The 20,321-nt window shown below is 47.1% G+C and overlaps 4 protein-coding genes across 7 annotated transcripts; 1 reads left to right on the top strand and 3 right to left on the bottom strand.

Annotated features, from left to right (window-relative positions):
* Positions 1 to 858: 858 nt before the first annotated feature.
* LOC117835920 (cell division cycle protein 48 homolog) lies at positions 859 to 8,758 on the bottom strand. Of its 3 annotated transcripts, none has more exons than XM_034715253.2 (2): positions 6,325 to 8,758; positions 859 to 1,349 (listed from the first exon to the last, which is right to left on the bottom strand). In XM_034715253.2, the coding sequence occupies exons 1-2, from the start codon at positions 8,689 to 8,691 to the stop codon at positions 1,233 to 1,235; spliced, it is 2,484 nt and encodes an 827-aa protein (XP_034571144.1). In that variant the 5' UTR covers positions 8,692 to 8,758; the 3' UTR covers positions 859 to 1,232. The 3 variants fall into 3 exon arrangements, with proteins under 3 accessions (XP_034571144.1, XP_034571145.1, XP_072147017.1); XM_034715254.2 differs by having other exon boundaries at positions 6,331 to 8,758; XM_072290916.1 differs by lacking the exon at positions 859 to 1,349 and having other exon boundaries at positions 6,269 to 8,758.
* LOC117835922 (uncharacterized) lies at positions 2,770 to 5,201 on the bottom strand. 2 transcript variants are annotated; one of them, XM_034715255.2, is made up of 3 exons: positions 4,854 to 5,201; positions 4,604 to 4,724; positions 2,770 to 4,501 (listed from the first exon to the last, which is right to left on the bottom strand). In XM_034715255.2, the coding sequence occupies exons 1-3, from the start codon at positions 5,016 to 5,018 to the stop codon at positions 3,063 to 3,065; spliced, it is 1,725 nt and encodes a 574-aa protein (XP_034571146.1). In that variant the 5' UTR covers positions 5,019 to 5,201; the 3' UTR covers positions 2,770 to 3,062. The 2 variants fall into 2 exon arrangements, with proteins under 2 accessions (XP_034571146.1, XP_034571147.1); XM_034715256.2 differs by having other exon boundaries at positions 4,613 to 4,724.
* A 4,698-nt stretch (positions 8,759 to 13,456) lies between the features above and the next one.
* On the bottom strand, positions 13,457 to 15,140 carry LOC140221287 (uncharacterized). The gene has a single exon (XM_072290703.1). The coding sequence runs from the start codon at positions 15,074 to 15,076 to the stop codon at positions 13,790 to 13,792; it is 1,287 nt and encodes a 428-aa protein (XP_072146804.1). The 5' UTR covers positions 15,077 to 15,140; the 3' UTR covers positions 13,457 to 13,789.
* A 1,249-nt stretch (positions 15,141 to 16,389) lies between these two features.
* On the top strand, positions 16,390 to 19,608 carry LOC117835925 (uncharacterized). The gene is made up of 5 exons (XM_034715257.2): positions 16,390 to 16,663; positions 17,902 to 18,011; positions 18,165 to 18,253; positions 18,338 to 18,435; positions 19,225 to 19,608. The coding sequence occupies exons 2-5, from the start codon at positions 18,002 to 18,004 to the stop codon at positions 19,346 to 19,348; spliced, it is 321 nt and encodes a 106-aa protein (XP_034571148.1). The 5' UTR covers positions 16,390 to 16,663; positions 17,902 to 18,001; the 3' UTR covers positions 19,349 to 19,608.
* The last annotated feature ends 713 nt before the right edge of the window (positions 19,609 to 20,321 follow it).

Below are 20,321 nucleotides of genomic sequence, written 5' to 3'. Positions count from 1 at the left end.
GGCGTGGCCATCAACCACCGGCAAGCGCCGCCGCGCGCGGGGATACCGGCGGTGTGCGCCGGGAAGCGGGTGCTGCAGACGCCGATAGATGTCTGAGGCACGCTAGGAGCCTGGGACGTGGGACGAGGGGGCATCGGCAAAGCAGAGCAAGTTGCTCGCTCTGCTCCGTGTTCTGCGTCGCGGCCGGCCGGGCAGTCGGTGCATATCGTCGACCGACTCCGTGGCCGCATGGCACTTGCGAAGTCCACGCGTGATCCGCCACATTCATCGAGCGACATGGAGAATGTTAGGGTCCCTTCCTCTGAACTGTACAAGAGCCAAACTGCGTCTCACGGAAGGAGGGTGATAGAGAGAAAAGGAGACCGGGTTTGAGCGAGGCGGCTGTGCAGGACGGATTATTCTCGTAATAAATTAAAAGATGAATGGGAGTAGTATATTTAACTGCAGATATCACACTCTAACTAGACATAGCCACAACTGGGACTCTCTAATCAGCACGCGCTAGGATGACCAAACAAATCCCGCAATTTTCCTTTTTGAATATTGTAAATTATATACATAACTTTAATCTTTAATGTATAACTTTGTATTAACAATTTTTATGAGATATAGCGCATCTTTGATGGTATACAGAACTTATACGTACAACTTCTAAAAGGATAACATCAAACTTTCATTTTTAGTAATTTACATACAATTTATACATATAACTTTTTTCTAACAATAAATCAACACTTATGTACAACTTATAAAAGAGCATCATCGAACTTTCATTTTTAGTAATTTATAACTTATTATGCACACAATTTATATATATATATATTTGCTAACAACAAGTCAAAAACTTATGTGATAATTTGCAGTACAACTTTCATGATACACAGAACTTATATAAATAACGCTTGCCACAACTTTGAAAATATTGTTGAACAATTTCATGCACAAAACTTACATGCAAACGATATTTACTTAAATACAAATGATAGGAAAAAATGGAAAATAAAAAAAAATAACGACACACCCACGTGCGCAGCGTTGCGGTCCGCGCGTGGGGCAGCTGCTGCACCAGCGCCGCAGCGCCTGGGCGATGAGCCCCCGGCCGCTCGCTGCCTCGCCTCGCGCGCGAAGGCAGAATCAGCTTCGCGCAATCGCCATCCACCGAATAACTTGGAATCGAATTTTGGCAAACATTCTACCCATCCATCACGAGGTCTCAAGTATTAGGACCCAGTTCAAGGATACATGCAGAGAACGAAGCAAATAGACTGAAGCGTCACAAAAGATTGGAGGCAGAAAAGCTTGGACCAAAAATCATTGTCCTCAGCTGCAGATCCCAAAGAGCTGATAATCTTTTCAGCATTCTATCCTCAAGTACACAAGTCTGATAGGATTGAATTAAGAAAAAAACAGAGTGGGTTTCTCACGCAAAAACCTTCCTCTTCTTGTCGAAGACCCAATAAAGCAACATATTCATCATTGGCAACCATCACCATGATACTTGAAAAAATAAGTAGCTGTATCCACTTCAGTCATGAAGTTTAACTATGAACCAACTACACACTGGTACTAGTTGCTACTGTATTCACTTCAGTCATGAAATTAACTAGAGCCATCAGGATTTGAAGGCAAAAGTCATTTTAACCTAATACTGCTACCTAAAAACACAGTCATCGTTTATTTTGCGGATGTTTAACAAAGAAGCATACGGGCCAATAAGCATCCCATCTAGCTATTTCAACAACTCATTGCTTGAAATCCTGTATAAGAAGCCAAATGAAGAAGAAGCAACAGCAGATGTACCTTGCAAGCAGGAAATGTCACCCATAGTCCAAAAGTGTCAACTTTCTTTAGCTTGACAGACTTTTTTTTTGTAAAAAATGAAAGATTCAAAACCTTTTTCTTGCCAAAGAACAGCTGCACTTATGTACTGCTATGGCTCAACCATAGTTTTTGCTTTTGCAATCTAGTAGAAATCTATCAATGTGTTTCAAAAAAAAAAAGAAATCTATCAATGCACTAAACTATTACATGTAATTATCTATCTGTAAAAAGTGGGATTGGTCACTAAAATCATACAGGATGCTCCTGACTATTCTATTCATAACACTACAGTATTTATGTTTGAGAACAAGTTCTTATTGTTTCCCTTTCAACGAACAAATTTGCTAGCTTGATAGTGGTTCAGGTAGCAAGAGCATAAAAGCAAATCCGAGTCAGCATGCATATCAGGTAAAAACCATAGCACCAGAGTTCAAAACTTAGTATCTTCTGCAATTTCTGAACTGATAATGTCACATAATCTATAGTGCTTCATCAATAGTTAGGTTGAAATCAACCCAAAAAAATATTTACGGTCCATGCATTCTTCTTGGAAAGCATATAAGCAGCACTCCAAAAATAGAAAGATGTGATATTTATTTTCATGGAGCTCGCATTGAAAATGGACATATCACATTACTTAATGTTTGAGCAGCTCTAGAGTTCATCAGGCATCCAGAAGAAGCAATGGCTTTGTGATTTAGCTTCATTTATATAACCACATGGTACAAAGTTGCAAACAACATCACAAATTTAAGGATATGAGATTGCATCTCCTAAGAGTATAAAGATGATGAGTTGAATGTAGCAGAAATCGTTTATATATATGACAGGTTGAGCAATCAAAATAGACTAACCTCAGATTGTACGTTGTACTTTGGTGCAAACATGTTAACCCAACTACCCAAGTAAATAAATAAGCATGGAATACTATGCTGAAACAAAATCATAAAAAATAAAAAAAATAGCTTCTCATTTACAGCTCTAGGTCTCAAGATTCGATACAGCGCTGGTTGTAACCAGTGCGAATATTATCAACTAGCCTCCACAAATGTACACAGATAGTTTGAGATACTCAGGTTTCTAAGCTAAAGATTTTAGCATTTTCCTCAACAAAGAAACGACCAATCCCACTGTAAGTTGTCAGAACAGTTGCGCGAAGATCTCCTAGCAAATGAATAAAGACATCTACAGTAGCAAGCACAAACTGAAACTATCCTAATTCTGTAGTATCAAGCAAGCTTTTACCTCTGAGGTTTGCACCTCCTCCTGTGCCGGGTGAAGTCTGAAACAAACTTATATATTTTGTTGCACCCAGGAGTCGTGCATTTATAAGGCTTCACCCCAGCATGGACCTTGAAATGCTCAGTCCGATCCCATGACCACTTGAAAGCCATACCACAACCATCCCATGGGCACTTGTAAGGCATATCATCATTGTGAACACTCTGGTGGCGTCTCAGGTACCTGTGGGATCTGAACTGTCTGCTGCATGACTTGACAGTGCACATGTTCTTCTTGTGAACAGAAAGCTCAGTTTTTGTCTTGAATGTCATCTGGCAATAATCAATATTACATTCAAATCTGTTTTTCTTCGTCTTTTTAACCTTGCTTGCAGCTGAATCATCCATAAGTTCCTTCTTTATGTCGGCAAGTTTAACATCTACGGATCCAGCATTGGACAAGACACTCTCACAGCGACCAGTTCTCTCCAGTGTCCCTTCCTCGCATACAACACCGTCTTCCAATTCAATATTTTCCATCTTTACCTTCAGCAACTCCAGCTTCCTCTTACCTCTCCGCCTAGCATAACAAATAATATCTGTTCTGCCTGAAGTACCGATGCTTCGAGCCACTATGTCAAATACATATGAAACTCTGGGTGTAACAGATCTATCATTTGGCATTCCTCCCTCAACAGTTGGACCTTTGGCTCCAACTGGACCATTGCTTGTGGAATTCACAGAACTGCCAACTTTTGCAGCATCACATCCAGAAGGTTGCACTGCACTTGCAACAGTCTCTCCAGCATTTCCAAGCTGCACGTTGCCTATGTTTGGATTACAACTATGCAGCTGTGACTTATCTAAAGCAGCAGTAGCATCTACATTGGAAGAAGCTCTGCCGGAATCTTCAGGTTCTGCAGCAGGTTTGCTAGCAATATAATCCTCCCCTGCAGATTCCAGTTTAGTGGTTTCATGCATGATAGAAGCTGCCCCTGTAACTTCTGGTCCATCGGCACCTTCAGTACTTAGGGAACCTGTCCTGAGCATGGTGACTGTAACTCCTGGATCAGTAACAGCTTTGCGAGAAGGCATCCCTGCAACTTCTGGTGCAATGCTTGTAACAGTGGCAGCTTTAGTCTCAGTAGAAACTTTATCTGTGACATCTGGATCATGGACCGCTTCATTAGCAAATGGGGCATCCTTCAAAACGTCTAATTCAGTGGTCGATCCATTCACGAGAGAATCTCCCCCTGTAACCTCTGGCTTGGCGGCATCACTCGTAAGAGAAAATTTACATTTAACTTCCTGTCCAATAGCAGCATCATTTACAACCAAAGGTCCAGGCTTGACTGCAGGCTCAGCACCAGCTTCACTAACCCCAGAAGTGCCCCTTGGTGCTCGCAGCCCCACAGAAGTTTTATTTACATTGCGTCCATGATCAGTCTTGCATTTCTTAACTGCAATAATTCGTGAAACACCAAAAAGAACACAAATTTGTGCGTTAGCAGTTGCCATGGTGTAAACCCCGCAAACACAGATGATACTTAAAAGGGAAATACATTGCAAACCTTCCGGAGAAGTCAGGTGTTGAGCTTGGCGGACGCGCCCATCGCCCCTGACATCGGATTCCGGCACCCAGCCGGCAATGTGCCCTTTGTGCTTGATGGCGTCCGGACCCTCCTGCGATTCCACCGGACACCCCCCCACTGTTACAACCCCCGCACGAAAGCAAAACAACCCCCTTCACGGCGAAGCGGCCCGAATAATGCAGCGATAGGGAACGGGGGAGAGGAGGGGGGATCGGCTTACCTGCGGGCCGGAGCGGTTGAGGTCGCAGAAGGCGCAGCAGTCGTCGGCGGCGGCGTGGAGCCATGACGCGGCGGGCGGCGGCGGCGGCGAGGAGGGGGCGGCGGTGGTGGCGCCGCCCGTGGAGGAGGAGGAGAGGAGGCGCGCGGCGTAGCGGCGGATGCGCATGGCGCTGGCCCGCCGCGCCGCAGGGGGGGAAGACGGCGGAGACGGTGGTCGGTGGTGGCGCGGTGGGGTAGGGAAGGCAGGCGCACGCGGAAGCGGACGCTGCGCGGAGGGGTTGGGGAATTTCGGCCGGGAGCTCTCGCCTCCTGGCCCTGTGTTGTGCCCTGGCCTGGCCCCTTGGGGGGAATTTTCTGGTAGCGAGGTGGCGTGGTGTGGCTTTCACCTCCCTTTTGTGCGGCTGCGTTCCCTGTGTTCTCCTTCGCTTCGGCTTCTCTTTACGCTCTCTAGCCAGCCTGTGTGTTGTGTTTAGACTAGTGTTAGGGCTTTCCTTTCTCGCATAATTCACTTTGGCATGGCAAAGCAGTGAAAAAATGTTACTAATCATGAAACAACTTACCTTTTCTTTACGAAAAATAGCAAGACAGTGAAAAAATGTTACTTACCTAATAATCATGAAACACTTAATTTTTTCTTTGATTATCATGTGTCTAGATACCTTTGGAGAATAGTGCATATTTCTTTTGGCCTAGTACAGTCCGTGGTTGAATGGGATTGACAACAAGCACAAAAGACAACTTTTTGGTAGGCAGGTGCTTTTTGTTTGGACAGTGTGGCTTAATGTTGTCTTTGATAAGAAAAATGTGTACTATGTTAGTATGTTATGCATGTACTCTGGATTAGATTTTAGGCTATTTTGCAACGAGGGCAGGAACATAGTCTGTTCATCTGTTGCACGTGTTGAGCATTGCAACAACATGGCAATCAAATAAGAGGATTCGCGCCTCCTAAGACTTGTCTCCCTTTTTATTTTTTGGCTATAGTGGCAGAGGGCAATGTGTGCTAGCTGTTAAACTAGTGTGTAAGGAAAAGTTGAAATGATGGACGGCCATTTGCATCTAAAAAAAGCTATGCGATTGCACCTGGATCGCAAACCGAGCACTTCTTTCCTCTCCAAACTGGTTGTCCCGATCTTCATGGAAATAAATCTTTTTTTGAAACTTAAACATGGAAATAAATCTTAACCATTATATCCTGGAGTATATGGATCATGAATTGAATTCCACGGTGATCGCTGCAAATCAAGTTTACTCATGAACTCGCCATGGTTATTCAGCACGCGAAAACGCTAGTTATTTTCCCTTCATAGAACAATGGTCTATTTCTTATCATTTATCACACTCGCTCATACAAAGGAGGTAATGAAATACGATGGAAAAATGAGTGCAGAAAAAATCAATAAGAAAATAGCAGATTCTATGCTAATTGCCAGCCTATAGTACATGGATTAGCTGTAAAGGTCATCCTCGGCGTCAGCGTCGGCCGTCGCAGCAGCCTCCGCAGCCTGGGGCTGCTTGGAGAAGCGGAACTCGCTCCCGAATCCCCGCGACTGTTGCAACGTCTGCGCGAACGCCTGGTACTTGCGGACGTCCGCGTCGCTGACGCTCCTCCTCGCGAACCTCATCGACTCCTCAAAGTGGACGGCCTTGATCTGCGCCGGCTCCTCGTCCTCGGCGCCGTCCACCGCCATGTCCTCCGGCCTGGCCTGCCTCTCCCGCTCGATCTCCTTCTCGATGTCCTCGCGGATGGCGTACTTGCACGCCCTCTGGCAAATCTCCGTGATGTCGGCGCCGCTGAAGCCCGCCGTGAACTTGGCCAGCGCGCCGAGGTCGACGTCCTTGGCGACGGGGGACTTCCTCAGGCACGCCTTGAATATCTGGTGCCGCGATGCCTCGTCCGGCAGCGGGATGTAGATGAGCTGGTCGAGGCGGCCGGGGCGGAGCAGCGCCGGGTCGATGATGTCCGGCCGGTTGGTGGCGCCGATTACGAACACCGTCTTCTTGGCGTTCATGCCGTCCATCTCCGTGAGCATCTGGTTGAGGACCCTGTCCCCGGCGCCGCCGGCGTCGCCCACGCTGCCGCCCCTCAGCGTCGCTATCGAGTCGAGCTCGTCGAAGAAGAGGACGCACGGCGCGGACTGGCGCGCCTTGTCGAAGATCTCGCGCACGTTGGCCTCGCTCTCGCCGAACCACTTGGTCAGCAGCTCGGGGCCCTTGACGCTGATGAAGTTGGCCTGGCACTCGTTGGCGATCGCCTTGGCCAGCAGCGTCTTGCCGCAGCCGGGGGGCCCGTAGAAGAGCACGCCCTTGGAAGGGGACATGCCGAACATCTCGAACTTGTCCGGGTGCTCCACGGGGTACTGCACGGTCTCTTGAAGCTCCCGCTTGACGCCCTCGAGGCCGCCAATGTCCGCCCAGCTGACGTTGGGCACCTCGACCATGGTCTCGCGTAGAGCCGACGGGTTGGTGCCGGCGAGGGCAGTCTTGAGGTGGTCGTTGGTGATGGCCATCGAATTGAGAATCTCCGCGTCGATCGTCTCGTCGTCGAGGTCGATCACGTCCATCTTCTCCCTGATGCACTGCAGGGCGGCCTCGGTGCACAGGGCGGCGAGGTCGGCGCCGACGTAGCCGTGCGTGTCCTTGGCGACGACCTCGAGGTCGACGTTCTCGGTGAGCTTCATGTTCCTGGTGTGGATGCGCAGCACCTCGAGGCGGCCGACCTCGTCCGGCACGCCGATGTCGATCTCGCGGTCGAACCTGCCGAACCGCCTGAGGGCGGGGTCGATGCTGTTGGGGCGGTTGGTGGCGCCCATGACGATGACGTGCGCCCGCGCCTTGAGGCCGTCCATGAGCGTCAGCAACTGGGAGACGATGCGTCTCTCGACCTCGCCGTGGGTCTTGTCCCTGTTGGGCGCGATGGAGTCGATCTCGTCGATGAAGACGATGGACGGAGCGTTCTTCTCGGCCTCCTCGAACGCCTTCCTGAGGTTGCTCTCGCTCTCGCCGGCCATCTTGGACATGATCTCGGGCCCGTTTATGCAGAAGAAGAAGGCCCCGGTCTCGTTCGCCACCACACGGGCGATCAAGGTCTTGCCGGAGCCGGGCGGGCCGTAGAGAAGGATGCCCTTGGGAGGCTTGACGCCGATCGACTTGAACAGCTGCGGGTGACGAAGTGGCAGCTCGACCAGCTCCCTGATCTGCGCCAGCTGCTTCCGCATCCCGCCGACGTCATCGTAGCCGACGTCGTCGAGCCTCTCCTCGTCCTCGCGCTTGACGGACTCGCCCTCGCAGACGATCTCGGTGTCGTTCGCGACGATGCAGTACTCGGCGGCGGGCTTGATGTCGACGACCTTAAAGTCGACGCTCCTCATGCCGCCGCGCACGAGGAAGAGGTCGCCCTTGCGGACGGGGCGGTACGCGTCGTCGAAGTACGGCTTGAGGTAGGCCTGGACGAGGTCCCCCGTGATGCCCTCGACGGTATCGTCGAGGGGGAGGACGTGGACGGCCGCCCCGTACCTGGCGTCATGGCACTGGTGCACGGACACGACGTCGGCGAGGCGCACCCGGAGGTTGGAGCGGACCACCTTGTTGATCCTAATCTTGTTCTCGCCGCACTCCTCGTCCGGCATGGCCATGCAGATCGTGTCGCGGCGGCGCTTCCCCTTGAGCAGGATGATGTCGCCGGAGAAGATGGAGAGCTCCTCCATGGTTGCAGGGTGGAGGTTGCAGACGGAGTTTTCGTCGGTGGTGGCCTCCTCTACCACCAGCCGGTTCGCGGCTCTCTTCTTCGTAGCGGTAGGAGTAGGACAGGACGACGCGGCGGCTGCGTCGTCGGCCATTGTGTTGTGTTAGCGAGACAGGCTTTTGTTTCTCGATGCTGCACACTCTCTTTTGTCAAGCGCGCGCCTCTCGAATCCTTCGATTCTGGCTGCGTTTGGTAGGGAGGGCTGGGGGCTCGGGCCTTTTTATTGCGGCTGGGCCTCCGTTGGCAACCGGACTCGGAAAGGAAGAGAGAGCAGTAGATCGGGAGACGGCTGGACCGGAGGAGAGGAGATCAAAGACGTTCTCGGACACGGCTGGGCCTCCGTTATGCAATGGAATCTCCGACTGCGTCGGCGTCACACATCGCCCGCGGGCCCGCGGGCCAGACTGGCCGATTATTTCCAGGAGAGCCCCACCGCCGAGCCTGACCCGCTCGAGAGCGAACCACACCCCCCCACCCGGGCGTCGCCATCGACCCCGCGGCCAGCCAATGGAGCGCCTCAGATTCTCTTCTGTATATTTCTTCGTGTACGTAATTTAGATTTCTTTTTTTCCTTATTAGATTCATTTTCGTTCTCTATTTCCTTTTCTATTTTCACTTTTCTCTTTTATTTTTTTAAAATATTATATATATTTTTCTCAGTATGTACATTCAAGATCATTACTTAGCTTGGAGTGTAAAATTATGTGTTTAATAGACTCATTCATTCGTGACACCGACTCATTTATTCCCTTTTTATGATTGAACTGGTCATCCATATAGACTCGTGGATTAAAATAGTGTTATATGTCCATAATGTATTTATCCCAAGTGTACAAATTTATATTTGGTAAGTCCATATAATTTATTCTAGGTGTATATATACTTGCTCTATGAGTTCTGGCAATTTGTTCGAGGTATATAGATCTTTTGTTCTGTGAATTCATATAATATTTCAATGTTTACTACTATTTTAGTTCGTATAATTTGTTTCGGGTGTATTTATTTTTGTTCCATGAGATTATATAAATTGTTCGATTCGTATAAAATTTTAGTTCGTATAATTTGTTCTAGCTGTATGATTTTAAAAGAATCTTCTAACTTGACATTCATATTCTACTATCACAGGTCCTAAATGATCTAGTGTTAAGAAACCAAAGTGCATTCATAAGAAAGAAAAGCATTCATGAGAACTTCTTGTACACCCAAAACCTAATCAGAGAGCTACACAAACAAAGAAGGCTGACTTTGTTCCTAAAGCTTGACATTGCAAAGGCTTTTGACATAGTAAAATGGGATTATCTGATGGAGTTTATAGAACTGATGGGGTTTGGGAGCAGATGGAGGGAATGGGCCTCTATCCTACTGCATACAGCAACTTCAACTGTGCTAGTAAATGGGTCTTAAACTAGAAAATTCAGGCATCGAACAGGCCTTCGGCAGGGAGATCCACTGTCTCCTATGTTGTTTATCCTAGCATTACAGCCACGGCAAAGGCTGTTAACAATTGCTGAAAATGAGTCCACCTTGTCACCAATCCAAGGAAGAACAGCAAAACTCAGAATAAGCTTATATGTAGATGATGCAGTTGTGTTTGTCAACCCAGTTACAGAGGAAATTGAGATGATAAGAATAATCTTTGATGCATTTGGCAGAGTATCAGGACTGAAAATAAATTTGGACAAAAGTGCTACATATCCCATCAGATGTGAGGGACTTGAGATCAGCTCTATTATGGAAAGGATGCCATGCCAAATTAAAACCTTCCCATGCAAAAACCTGGGTTTGCCTCTGAGCCTCAGAAAATTAACAAGGATTGAAATTCAACCACTCATTGATAGAGTAGCAGCAAAACTCTCTGCATGGAAGGGAAAGTGCCTTAAAAAAGCTGGCAGGCTCACACTGGTCAGGTCTGTGCTAACTTCAATGCCAATCTATTTCATCACAACTTTTGCACTAAAGAAATGGATATTGAAGAAAATAGATAAAATCATAAGAAATTTCCTATGGAAAGGGTCAGAGCAAGCAAGTGGAGGACATTATTTAGTAAAATGGCAGAAAACTACAATGCCAAAGAACCTAGGTGGATTGGGCATCCTTGAACTTGGAGCATTCAGTAGAGCCCTTCGGCTTAGATGGTTGTGGTTTGAGTGGACTGATATTGATAGGCCTTGGGTAGGATTTAAAACTTCATGTGATGAAGTGGACAAGCAGCTATTTAGAGCAAGCACGGTGGTTAATGGTAACAAGGCTAGGTTCTAGCAATGCTCCTGGATTAATGGTAGGGCTCCTCGAGATATAGCTCCACCATTATACAAACTGGCATGGCGAAAGAATAGAACAGTTCGGGATGATATGATTGATCATAATTGGACTAGAGGTTTATGAAGAATGCAAACAATGGAGGAAATGGCAGAATTCATAACCCTTTGGGAGTTGGTGCAGGACGTGCGATTCAATGAGGACGAGGACCAAATCGAATGGAAATGGACGGCAAGTGGCTCATACACTTCAAAATCTGCTTATGAGGCACAATTCAGAGGATCGTTTACTACTTTTGAAGCAAGCGACATTTGGAGGGCCTACACTGAAGCTAAGCACAAGTTCTTTGCATGGCTGCTAATTCAGAGCAAGACCCTAATAGCCGATAAGATGATAGCTAGAAACTGGGACTGTCACATGATTTTCCCTTTGTGTGATCAGGAAAAAGAAACAGCTGTCCACCTATGTCTGAAATGCTGTTATGCCAAAACTATCTGCATGCCTGCAATTGATGAGGATGAAATGGAAACATGGTGGACACGATCACTAGAGCCTTTCAGCAAGAAGCAAAGAAGATCAGTGGCTGCATACTTGATCATGACAAACATGAAATATATGGAAGGAATGTAATCGTCAAGTTTTTAAAGGAAAATCTCTAAGGCCAATACAAGTGTTTGACTTGATTCAAGAGGAGGTGACAATGCATCAGTGAGCGCGTGGTACCCCCGAGTTGGGGTAGTGTATCTTATTTTCTTATGAGTTATCTTAGAGAACTTATCCATTTATGTAATATCGAACTACATGCGACTTTGAACTTTTATCTCCTTAAATGAAGTAGCAGTGCTCTTACTTTGTTTAAAAAAAATTCTACTACCTTATCTTACACAATCAAATTTTCAATCTTTTATTTACTATACATCTATTTTATTTGTATCATGCAATCTTCGTGATGTTTAGTATTTCATTCGTTGTTTATAATCATTTGTTCACCCTGTTAACTTTTTTTCGTATTAGACAATTATTTGTTCTGGTTATTCAAGTATTTGTTCGCTATAATCAAATTTAATATTTCGTATTTAAAAAATATATTTTTTAAAAAATCATCCAAATATAGTCAGAGTGTGATCTTGTTTTAAAGATCTTATCGTAAAAAATAGTGGTGCAATCAAAATTTAATTTGGATGCTCAGTTTATAATTTATTATTTTTTGAATTTCAAAACTGCATGCATGTGGATGATATCATCAATATTGTCTTTGTTCGTATGCATACAAAATCTTTTCTTTTTCGCCATAGGTGCATATGCGCCCTATTCTTGAAGGGACAAGTGGCGAATTCGCCTAGAGTAGCCACACCAAAGAGAGGGATCGGAGGGAGACGCGAACGGAAGAAGTCCGATCGGGGATAGGGGAGACGGGAGAGGAGAGATCGGAGACGGCTTGGTGGAAGCGGTTATGCATCGCAAAAAAAAAAAAATCGGAAGCGACCAAGCGGTCATACATGGTTGGTTTGCTGGGAGGGTCGAAAAGAAACAATAACGGCCCAGCAACAGTCCACACGAGCTCATACGTTGTGTGATGAGACTATTGGGCTCAAGATTATATAGCCCATTGTGTGCTGGGCCCTTGCAGAAGTACGGTTTGTCAGACCATACAAACGCAACTTGCCCGTAGTATGTTTTTTTCTCTCTCGAAATTTACAGCACAACAGTATCTCCCTATTTATCTGGCGCGAACCACTGCAGGCTGCCAGAGATGGCGCGAAAGCAGTCACATCGCCTCGTCGGACTGCACTGTTGACTCCACTCTCATCGACGGCGAAGCTTGGCATCTAGCGTCGGCAAGCAGTCGACACGAATACACGAGTGAACTGCTGTGTTGTTAACTGCCGACGTGCATGCCTAATAGTCAGCCTATGGTGACAGCAATGATATCCAAGTCCACCGTCTCTTGACTCATAAGGCAACGGTGTTCCTCGGAGGGAACAGAATAATGAAATCAATAGGATATGACGTGTGCAAGACTAGTGAATCCCATTATAACATCTCCAGAATTCAGAGATATGAATTGCTCGAATCTGAATGCTCAGAATGCTCGCACCAACATGGCTCATCAGCAGAATTTAGCATGCACATACTGTACCAGGATGAGAAATTAGAATTTAGCATGTAGAAACTATACCAGGATGAGAAATTGGAGTTGCTGAACATAAATGTTAGCCAGATCAAAATATTTAGGATATTCAAAGGCGGTTTTTCCTGAATGCAACTTGAGATGATGAACGTCAAAGCACATGTGGAGATTCTTTTCTTCACAAGGAGTAATGTCTAAGTTCCTGGAATTTCAACTAATTCATTTGTATCCCATGGAAGTGAGAATATAATTACATGTCACACACGTGACACACCCCAACGATTGAACAATTCATATTGGTAAAGCATCATGTTAATTGTGTAAAATCTGGATAACTGTGTGCATGGTGGGAGAAAATACAGTCTGATAATGCAAATAATATCGCCTAGTATACCAGACAGAATCTAGGACATGAGAGGTACTTCAGAGGAGAAGGCCAACACAACCCTATTCTTAGATGAATACAAAATTGTTGCGATCAGATGGAGTGCATTGTCTTAGAAGAAACAGTTTCACCATACTTTCATACCCCAGAGGCTTAAGCTATTAAGCTAACAAAACCTGAAGAACTTCAGAATAAACCCTGAGAGACCAAAATGTTATAGCATCCTGGAACATAATTGCTAGGAGATCTTGCTACTGATACAACAGTTTTTAACCTTTGACAAACGGTATGGTTCTTCCAGCATATTACAATTGACTAAGCAAGTTTATCATTGCTTTGAATATCCACCTGTCTTCAATGCAGAACATTGTCATTGCCAGTCCACCATTTAACAAGCAGAGACTATCAACGGTAACCTTATACTTTTACCCTGGTCCTCGTCTTATTGACCTTTCCATCCGATCTCACCCCCTTGCTCTTCTTATCTTCTAGTCCATCCACAAGGACTTCACCATCATCTCCTCCACACATCACGCTCTTCTTTTTCTTCTTCCCCTCCTCAATCTTACCCTTCTTGCTCTTCTTAATGTCTATACTTGCTTCTTCCATCTCACTTTCAAAGTCACGCTTGCCCTTCACTTTACCCTTCCTGCCAACCTTCCGCCCCTCATCAACAGTAATGACAATACTCTTCCTCCTCTTTTTCTTGATCTCTGCCTGGACTTCTTCCTGCATCACAATCTGCTCCTTCTTGTTCCTCTTCCTCTTGCCACTCTCCTCACTGGCAACTCCTGCTCCATCATTGGCATCAGCATACCTCAATGTCCTTTTCTTCTTGTCAATCTTCTTCCCAAGAGTCTCCACTTCTGCAGCATCAATGACCTCACCAGAACCAAGTTCCCCCTCCAATCTCGCTACAGGCACCTCAATCTTCATACCCAACTCTGGCACAATCTGGTAAATTGGCAGCGCAACTGAATCCACAGCCTTCAGATGCAGTGCCCTTACGTTGGCCCACATCTTTGGCACCCTTTCCACAGCCGCCACCACTGCGGCCATCACATTCTCCACGATCTCCTCTTCCTCCATGTCCAGCCTCCCCACCTTGATCCCCGAGCAGGTCCCTGACCGCAGGTACAGAAAAGCGGAGCCGAGCACCTTGCGGACCTGCTCCGGCCACCCGACGCGGGTGAAATCGACTCCGATCGGAGCCTTCTTGGTGGAGTAGAAAGCCTTCCCGAGAACGCGCGGCAGCAGCGGGAGGATGGCGCGGTCGGCGATGAAGAGGTCGTGGGAGGCCGCGAGGCGGCGCCGCGACTCGTACGGGCGGTAATCTGTGCGGAGCGTGGAGAGCGGGATGACCTCTGAGACGGGGAGGCGGTGGAGCGACTTGGACGCATCGAGGAGGCCGGAGGCGGACGGGGACCGCGAGTTGGGGCGGTCGTCGGATATGAAGCAGACGGAGGCGCCGTCGTGCGCGACGACGGGGTGCGGCAGCGGGAGCAGGCGTGGCCTGGTCGTGGGCGACGCGGGGACGCGGCGGAGGGAGAGCTGGAGGACGACGAGGTCGTCGCGCTCGTCGGCGAGGAGATTCGGGGTTCCCTCCGCGGCGCGCTTCTTCATCCACTTGGTCAGGGAGGCGACGGCGCCGGCCACCGTCTCGCGGGGCACCGGGTGTGGCAGCTGCGGCGGCGGCGGCGACATGGTGGCGGCGCGAGAAGTGAGAAAAGGGATTTAGGGCTTTGATGATGCGCGATGGGAAGTGGGCCCTTCAAAACGTGGTAAGGGATTGCTCCCGATATTTAACTATTTGCTATTCTTACCAGCGTCACTTCTCTAATTACATATTTACCATTCGACCGTATATGAACGAAGCAACGTAATTGTCACTTTCGCTGATGTGGCGAGCCAAGTCATCAAGCCAGCGTGGATGAGCGATGCCAATGACCACGGTGTCCCTGCCTTTATCTGCGCAGCACTGGTTTCCCCTTCTCATCCCCTCTCCTCGTCTCCCTGACAGTGGGACCCACCTGTCATCTACCTCCAGCCACAAAGACTAGTCCCAACCCCAACAGCAAAACTCCCCCATTCGCTCAATCCCCATGTCGGTTCTCGTCGGTGAGGTAGGGAGATCACCGGCGCCGGAGACCTTACGGCGCCAGACTCCGAGGCAACCTCGGCCATGGTGTGGAGCATCACGCTGGCCTCGCAGTTGAGGACAGTAAGTCCCGCGAGCAGGGCTGAGAGCCGCCAGCAGAAAACTCAAGGCAGCCGCCTAATGCAAGCTTTGGATGTTGATGCCGTCGGCGTGCTCCTACACGATGTACTGCTGCTAGCATCTTCTACGGATTTGGCCATGTTCTTGTAATTTATTCAGCTTGCTTTGGATGAATATGCGTCCGTCCAATCAAAAGTTGCAGGGGAAGAAAAAAAAATAGACCCAAGATCCACTCGCGTGCGGTTGAGAACCGAGGCCGGCAGCGGGAGGAGCGAGGCCTGCAGGTGGGCGGCGGGCAGTGGAGACAGCGCGCGGGGGGCCAGGCTGGAGGGCGGTGACAGCAGCGGACGCGGACGCGCGGGGGCCGACCGGAGCGCGGCGGGCGAGGATGCGTGGGGCTGGCCGGAGCGCAGCGGGTGAGGGCGCGCGGGGGCCGTGCTGGAGCGCAGCAGCGGCGGACGCACGTGAGGCTGTAGAGAGAGGTTGAAGATAACCCGCACGACAGTGGCAGGAGAGATGTAAAGGGATAGCTAATGTGAGCAAAAGCAGGGGTATCACAGTCATTTAGCATACTTAATCCACGCTGGCTCGATGCGTTGTCTTGCCACGTGGGGCAAAAGTGGCATTTTTTGCATCGTTCGTAGAAGGATGAAAAACATGTAGGTGCCATTCTATGGATCGGCAAGGATGGCAATGCATTTGGGCCAAATTGGACTTCCGCCGCAAAAAATCGAGTAAACTCCAAGTCTTCAAGAGGCCCATGAACTTGGAAGGCTCAGCCCACACAGATACTCCTCGCCATCACTCCCAAGTCCCAAGTCCCAACCCCTTCTCCTCCCTCCTCACGGTGGCAGCAAGTACCGAGCGCGAGCGGCGACGGCCGACGGCGTCGAGGCGTGGCGGGCGGCTTTGGCGTAGCGCATCAGCCCTCGCGCTCAGCTACGCGTGGGCGTGACGGCGCGGGAGTCTCTCGAAGCTGGGCGAGCTTCGTCCTCCCCGACCTGCGTGCGGAGTCCCTACTCCCTACTGCCTCGCCGGCGCGCATTCTCACGGGCCACAGGCGCTGCCGTGAGGTCTTGTTCTGTTCTCAATTTCTCAAAGATCGTAGATTAGGCTTCTTCCCAGTTTAGGATCGATTTGAAATAGAAACAATTTCTTGTCGATTTGTGAATATTAGACCAATATCATATGAAGCTTCGAATTAGTTGTATTGAACCTGTATGCTTAATTTTGAATCTGTTATATGGGTAACAATTGGTTTGCCTAAGATTTATCTTCGCATTCAGCTTCCGAACAAGGCAACCCAGCTGCCAAAGGGAGTGGGGTTGCCATAACCATAATGCAAGCGTACTGTACATCATAATAGTTGATTCCTATTTGCTAGATTACAGAACTCGTTCACCCACACTATTAGTTTTCTGGATCCACAGCTGGATGCATATGTATGTCCTGATCTCTTGCTACTCTGAAGTTTGGTCCAATCTCCATGGTTAGTTTAAGTGCTTAACACTCTTATTTAAATGCATCTTCAGAGCTTCATGCATCCGGTGATGGTTGTTTGTTGTGCAGCTTGCAGATTATTTCAGTACGAAATACATGTACTGGATATTCATTTTTTTTAGCCTAGGTATTGGATATTTATGGTTTTGACCTGTGGTTCAATATTTTTATAACGAAGGAAAGGTTTCCTATCATCCGACAATGTGTATTAACTATCGGATTTAGTGACCGGCGGTCCACCTAGGGGTACCCAGATGGTTGATTTGTAGGCAGAGAGGATTGCAAGACCATGAACTTGATGGTAACGCAAGGCACAAGACACAGAGATTTATACAGATTCGGGCCGCCAGTGTAGCGTAATACCCTACGTCCTGTTTTGGGGGATTGTATTGCACCCTGCGTTCGGGTGTTGGTTGTTGTGTTGAGGGATTGGATCGGTTCCCCTCCTAGGGTACTCCTACCTCCTCTTATATACTCCGAGGGGTAGAGTTACATGGCAGGACCTCTAGTCGGTTACTATAGATGAGATCTAGTCGAATTACAATACGTGGGGAGCCCTAACCGGACTCTATCTTCTGCCTTCTTCTTCTTCATCAAGTCAGGCTGGCCCATTAGTGGTCGGCTGGGCCCTCCGTGAGGGTACCCGGATATCTATAACCGTCAATGGTATTCACTGATACAAAACTGAAGTTTCAGTCGACAAATTTTGTATACTGCATTTACCGGCTATACTGTCCTTGCCAAATGCACCATACGAATGACACGCACGCTACTACAATGTTTGACTTGTGTCTTTGCTCTATTTTTGCAGTGTTGAGCATTTGCCGCACGATTGCTATAGTTCTTTATTCTTGGAAGCCTTTCTTCTTGAGTCTTGACTATTCCTGATTGAAGCCCCAACCTTTTTGCAAATGAGTGCCGGTAAGGAGTACTGATCCAGGGTTGACCTCCTAAGCACAACCTTTTTTGTGAATTTTAGGCATCTGTTACAAGTTACAAGATTTAGAGCTGCCATTCCTAAGTTGCAGGATTATATTAATATGAAGATCTGAATATCAATATGAATTGTCACAGGTGGTGCTTTTGGTGGAAATAGGGGGGTGAGGCCTGTACCTCCCGAGAAAGGTGTATTCCCATTGGATCACTTGCATGAGTGTGACTTCGTAAGGCTGCAGTCTTTCTTCGTATATTACCACTGTCATTGTATATTTCTATACTTGTTATATGAATGGTGACTGTTCTAACAGGAGAAGAAAGACTATCTTGCCTGCCTGAAATCTACAGGATTCCAGTCTGAAAAATGCCGGCAGTTCTCAAAGAAGTATCTGGAATGTCGGATGGAGAGGTTACTATGCTCAGTGTCTTATTGTCTTATTGTTTTTGGCATATATCAATAATTTGCTAAACCTAGTTCTGCGCTTAGCATGCATATACTGTAAAATTAATGTCCCTGTGAAGGCATGCAACATATTAATATGTATGAATTGGTGTTGAAGTGTCGGTAAATGTACAAGTTTCTGTATAGTTGCCCTATTGGTTGTAATTAATTATTTGTCCTGCACTCATAAATGCTTTCAATATTTTTTCTTTTTTTTTCAAAAAATATTTCAATAAGATTGCCAAATATGTTCTCTTTTGGGCACTTATGCAAGCTACATCATGTTCTGATCCATTTCCAGTTGTTGAGTAAAATAATTGCTATGTCTACATTAGCCTATGGCAGCTAGTTTGGCCTCCCAGCATGTTGTTTGCATCCTCAGGTGCAACACATGTGCCGTTTGCCATATCGGTGTTGGGTCGGGTCGGGGTTAGTGTTTGGCAACCGAGTGAAGCAACCAGTATGCCAACCAAAAGTGGGCAGTTAGTTCTCAGGACACATTTTTGTGCAGTAGTGATTATTTTGAGATATGACATTTCACTTTTTAAATTGGGAATGCGTACTGGCACTGGGGTGAGCTCTTACCAATTTTGATCTCTGAAGTTCAGCATCTGAGCTCATAACAAGGTGCAGTTTGCACCAAAATGTTTGCATTTTTTGCTTCTTTTTCTGTTTGCTGCTGCTCTTTCCGATAAGATTCCAAACCATTGTTCCCATGTGTGGTGTTATAATTTCTGAATTTATTATGTTCCTCAGAAACTTGATGGCGAAGCAAGATATGTCAGAGCTTGGGTTCAGAAATGTGTACGAAGTGGACACAGCTCCTGACAAGAACGACAAACTGGAGAGCCCTCCTAATGAGCCAAAGGAGAAAAAATAGCTGCTTGATTTTGATGTAACTTTTGTACGATTCTGATGCAAGTTATTCATCCAGGAGAACTGTTGAGATCTGTAAAAAACAAAGAAGGGTATACTAAAAATTTAGGAACCAATACTGAAACTTATGCATTTGCTGCTTTGACGTTCCTAAGAAGATATTAGGGGCATTTGTGTTCATACCCCTGCTTTGAAGTGTAATTGTGATATTATGATCCATGTACGATTAAGGGCTGAAGATTATATTAAACATACATTTCTGAATACAGCTTTTGCCTTTCTCCCATTCAACTAGTTGAATGCCTCTTTTTCTTCCTATTTATAGGAAAAGACGCATTATCAGCATGTTAAGTTCTTAAGTAAATTGTTTAGGGGTGTCACATGGGGCCTTAGTTATTAATTTGCAGTTTCATATCCCTAATCGCTACATGAATTTCGCCAAAAAAAAGAAGCTACTTGAGATCAAAACATTGCTAATCAGTGTACAATGCAGTTGAGGCCACCCACAAACGGTGGACTAGCTGTCCAGACAAATGCCTCTCAGGTTACTTTTGGTTACCTGGCAGTCCAGCTACCAACACTTGAAACGAGCTCTTCATGGGCTTTTGGTGCTCAACCTCAGTGTCTTCTTTTACTGCAAAAGACAAAGCTGAGCAAACGGGGACCAAGCAAGCTGATGATGGCAAGGGACACCAAAAGGTTAGTGATTGTGCCATGGGTATTCTAATATTTTACCAGCTGATCTCATGGGCCATCGAGTTTTGATTTGTTTGCTCTTTTCTTTCTTTCACAATCTGCAGAGGCAGGTGCTTCTTCATCTGCTCACGCAGAACGGCAGAAGTTGAGAAGGCTGATTGGGCGCTCCTCTTATGGGTTCTGCTATAAGGCCAGGCATCGCACCAATTGTCAAATTTGGAGGGTCTGGATCATATCCTGATCTTTCCCTGGGTTTCTACCACTGGTACTGCCTTACTGGA

Source organism: Setaria viridis, chromosome 9, assembly GCF_005286985.2.
Source record: "Setaria viridis chromosome 9, Setaria_viridis_v4.0, whole genome shotgun sequence".
Lineage (NCBI taxonomy): Eukaryota > Viridiplantae > Streptophyta > Magnoliopsida > Poales > Poaceae > Setaria > Setaria viridis.
Note: the sequence above shows the minus strand (reverse complement) of the source record. Positions and strands in the feature narration are given on the sequence as shown.

What these genes read in the sequence shown, in the direction of transcription:
- LOC117835922 (XM_034715255.2), bottom strand. Translation starts at nt 5,018, where the DNA reads ATGCGCATCCGCCGCTACGCCGCGCGCCTCCTCTCCTCCTCCTCCACG. An exon ending in TCAACCGCTCCGGCCCGCAG is followed by an intron (nt 4,725 to 4,853) that starts GTAAGCCGATCC and finishes GTGGAATCGCAG; the next exon opens with GAGGGTCCGGACGCCATCAA. An exon ending in TTCTCCGGAAGGTTTGCAAT is followed by an intron (nt 4,502 to 4,603) that starts GTATTTCCCTTT and finishes GAATTATTGCAG; the next exon opens with TTAAGAAATGCAAGACTGAT.
- LOC117835925 (XM_034715257.2), top strand. An exon ending in ACTTGCATGAGTGTGACTTC is followed by an intron (nt 18,254 to 18,337) that starts GTAAGGCTGCAG and finishes CTGTTCTAACAG; the next exon opens with GAGAAGAAAGACTATCTTGC. An exon ending in CTGGAATGTCGGATGGAGAG is followed by an intron (nt 18,436 to 19,224) that starts GTTACTATGCTC and finishes TATGTTCCTCAG; the next exon opens with AAACTTGATGGCGAAGCAAG.
- LOC140221287 (XM_072290703.1), bottom strand. Translation starts at nt 15,076, where the DNA reads ATGTCGCCGCCGCCGCCGCAGCTGCCACACCCGGTGCCCCGCGAGACG.
- LOC117835920 (XM_034715253.2), bottom strand. Translation starts at nt 8,691, where the DNA reads ATGGCCGACGACGCAGCCGCCGCGTCGTCCTGTCCTACTCCTACCGCT. An exon ending in CTGCGACGGCCGACGCTGAC is followed by an intron (nt 1,350 to 6,324) that starts GCCGAGGATGAC and finishes AATGCTGAAAAG; the next exon opens with ATTATCAGCTCTTTGGGATC.